The following is a 1,039-nucleotide window of genomic DNA, read 5'->3' as shown; positions in this document are numbered from 1 at the left end:
CATAGAACAATAGTATGTTCATAATTTCCAGAGATTAATCAGCTGTCGTGAAAACAATGGTGCTTATTGTGTAGTAATACCTCGTTTCAGTGGGAATTATCACCCTAGTGCCACCCTTCACCCACCATCCCAAGCTCCGCCCACCTAAACGCAAGCCCCGCCCCCTCACCCACGAACCGGAACCCCCCCCCCCTCCCTCCCCCAACCCACTTACCAGATTCCGCACCTATGGAAGCCCACCCCTGACTCACTAACTTATCCAAACACCACCCACCCACCCACTGAAGCCCACGATAGTTCCACCCACCTAGCCCTACCTCCACCCTACCCACATACCTAGCTCCTCCCCCAACCCACCCACCTAGCCTTTTTCCCTAGCCCACCCACCCACCTACCCCCTCCCCCAACCCATCCATCGCAAACCCACCAACCTTCCCGACTTTACCACCATTTGTTTCAACGTTTGTACCAGCATTTATACCAACTTTTGCATCAGTATCTGCACCAACATTTAAACCAACATTTGCATCAACATTTGTTTCAGCATTTGTACCAACATTTATAGCAACATTTGTACCAAACTTTGCACCAACATTTATAATATTTGTACCAACATTTATAACATTTGTACCAACATTTATACCAATTTTGTATCAACTTTTGTAGCAACATATGTACCAACTTTTGTACCAACATTTGCACCTCCCCTTCAGGTACAGCTACGTGGACAGCGACCCGGTGCGACAGATCCCGTGCAACAGATGGGACTCGTGCATTGACACATACGGCAACGGTACCATGAGCGTGGAATACCACTGGTCAGGTAAGGTCAATGGCCCCGCTGGCCTTCGATGCTAGGCTGATGGTGACTGGCTGGATTCAACGCGTCCGAGTAACATCGACGCGTTTCAGATAATTATCGTTTCCGACTCGTTCATTTAATGTTCCTTACGAATTATGATCACTAACCTGTGCGATTAGTTTGTTAATCATCATCACCAACCTGTTAATTATCGGTGAATTACCATCACGAACCCGG

The 1,039-nt window shown here is 47.8% G+C and overlaps 1 protein-coding gene across 1 annotated transcript in view; it reads left to right on the top strand.

The window, feature by feature from the left end:
* The window catches only part of LOC119591302, a 21,918-nt gene that overhangs the window by 11,955 nt on the left and 8,924 nt on the right, over positions 1-1,039 (top strand). Inside the window, exon 4 of the mRNA XM_037940029.1 lies at positions 714-823. Within this exon, the coding sequence (XP_037795957.1) occupies positions 714-823 (110 nt within the window). The remainder of the gene's footprint in view (positions 1-713; positions 824-1,039) is intronic.

Source organism: Penaeus monodon, chromosome 28 (assembly GCF_015228065.2).
Source record: "Penaeus monodon isolate SGIC_2016 chromosome 28, NSTDA_Pmon_1, whole genome shotgun sequence".
NCBI classification, from domain to species: Eukaryota; Metazoa; Arthropoda; class Malacostraca; order Decapoda; family Penaeidae; genus Penaeus; species Penaeus monodon.
The sequence above is the reverse complement of the archived record's forward strand: the minus strand, read 5'-3'. Positions and strand labels throughout refer to the sequence as shown.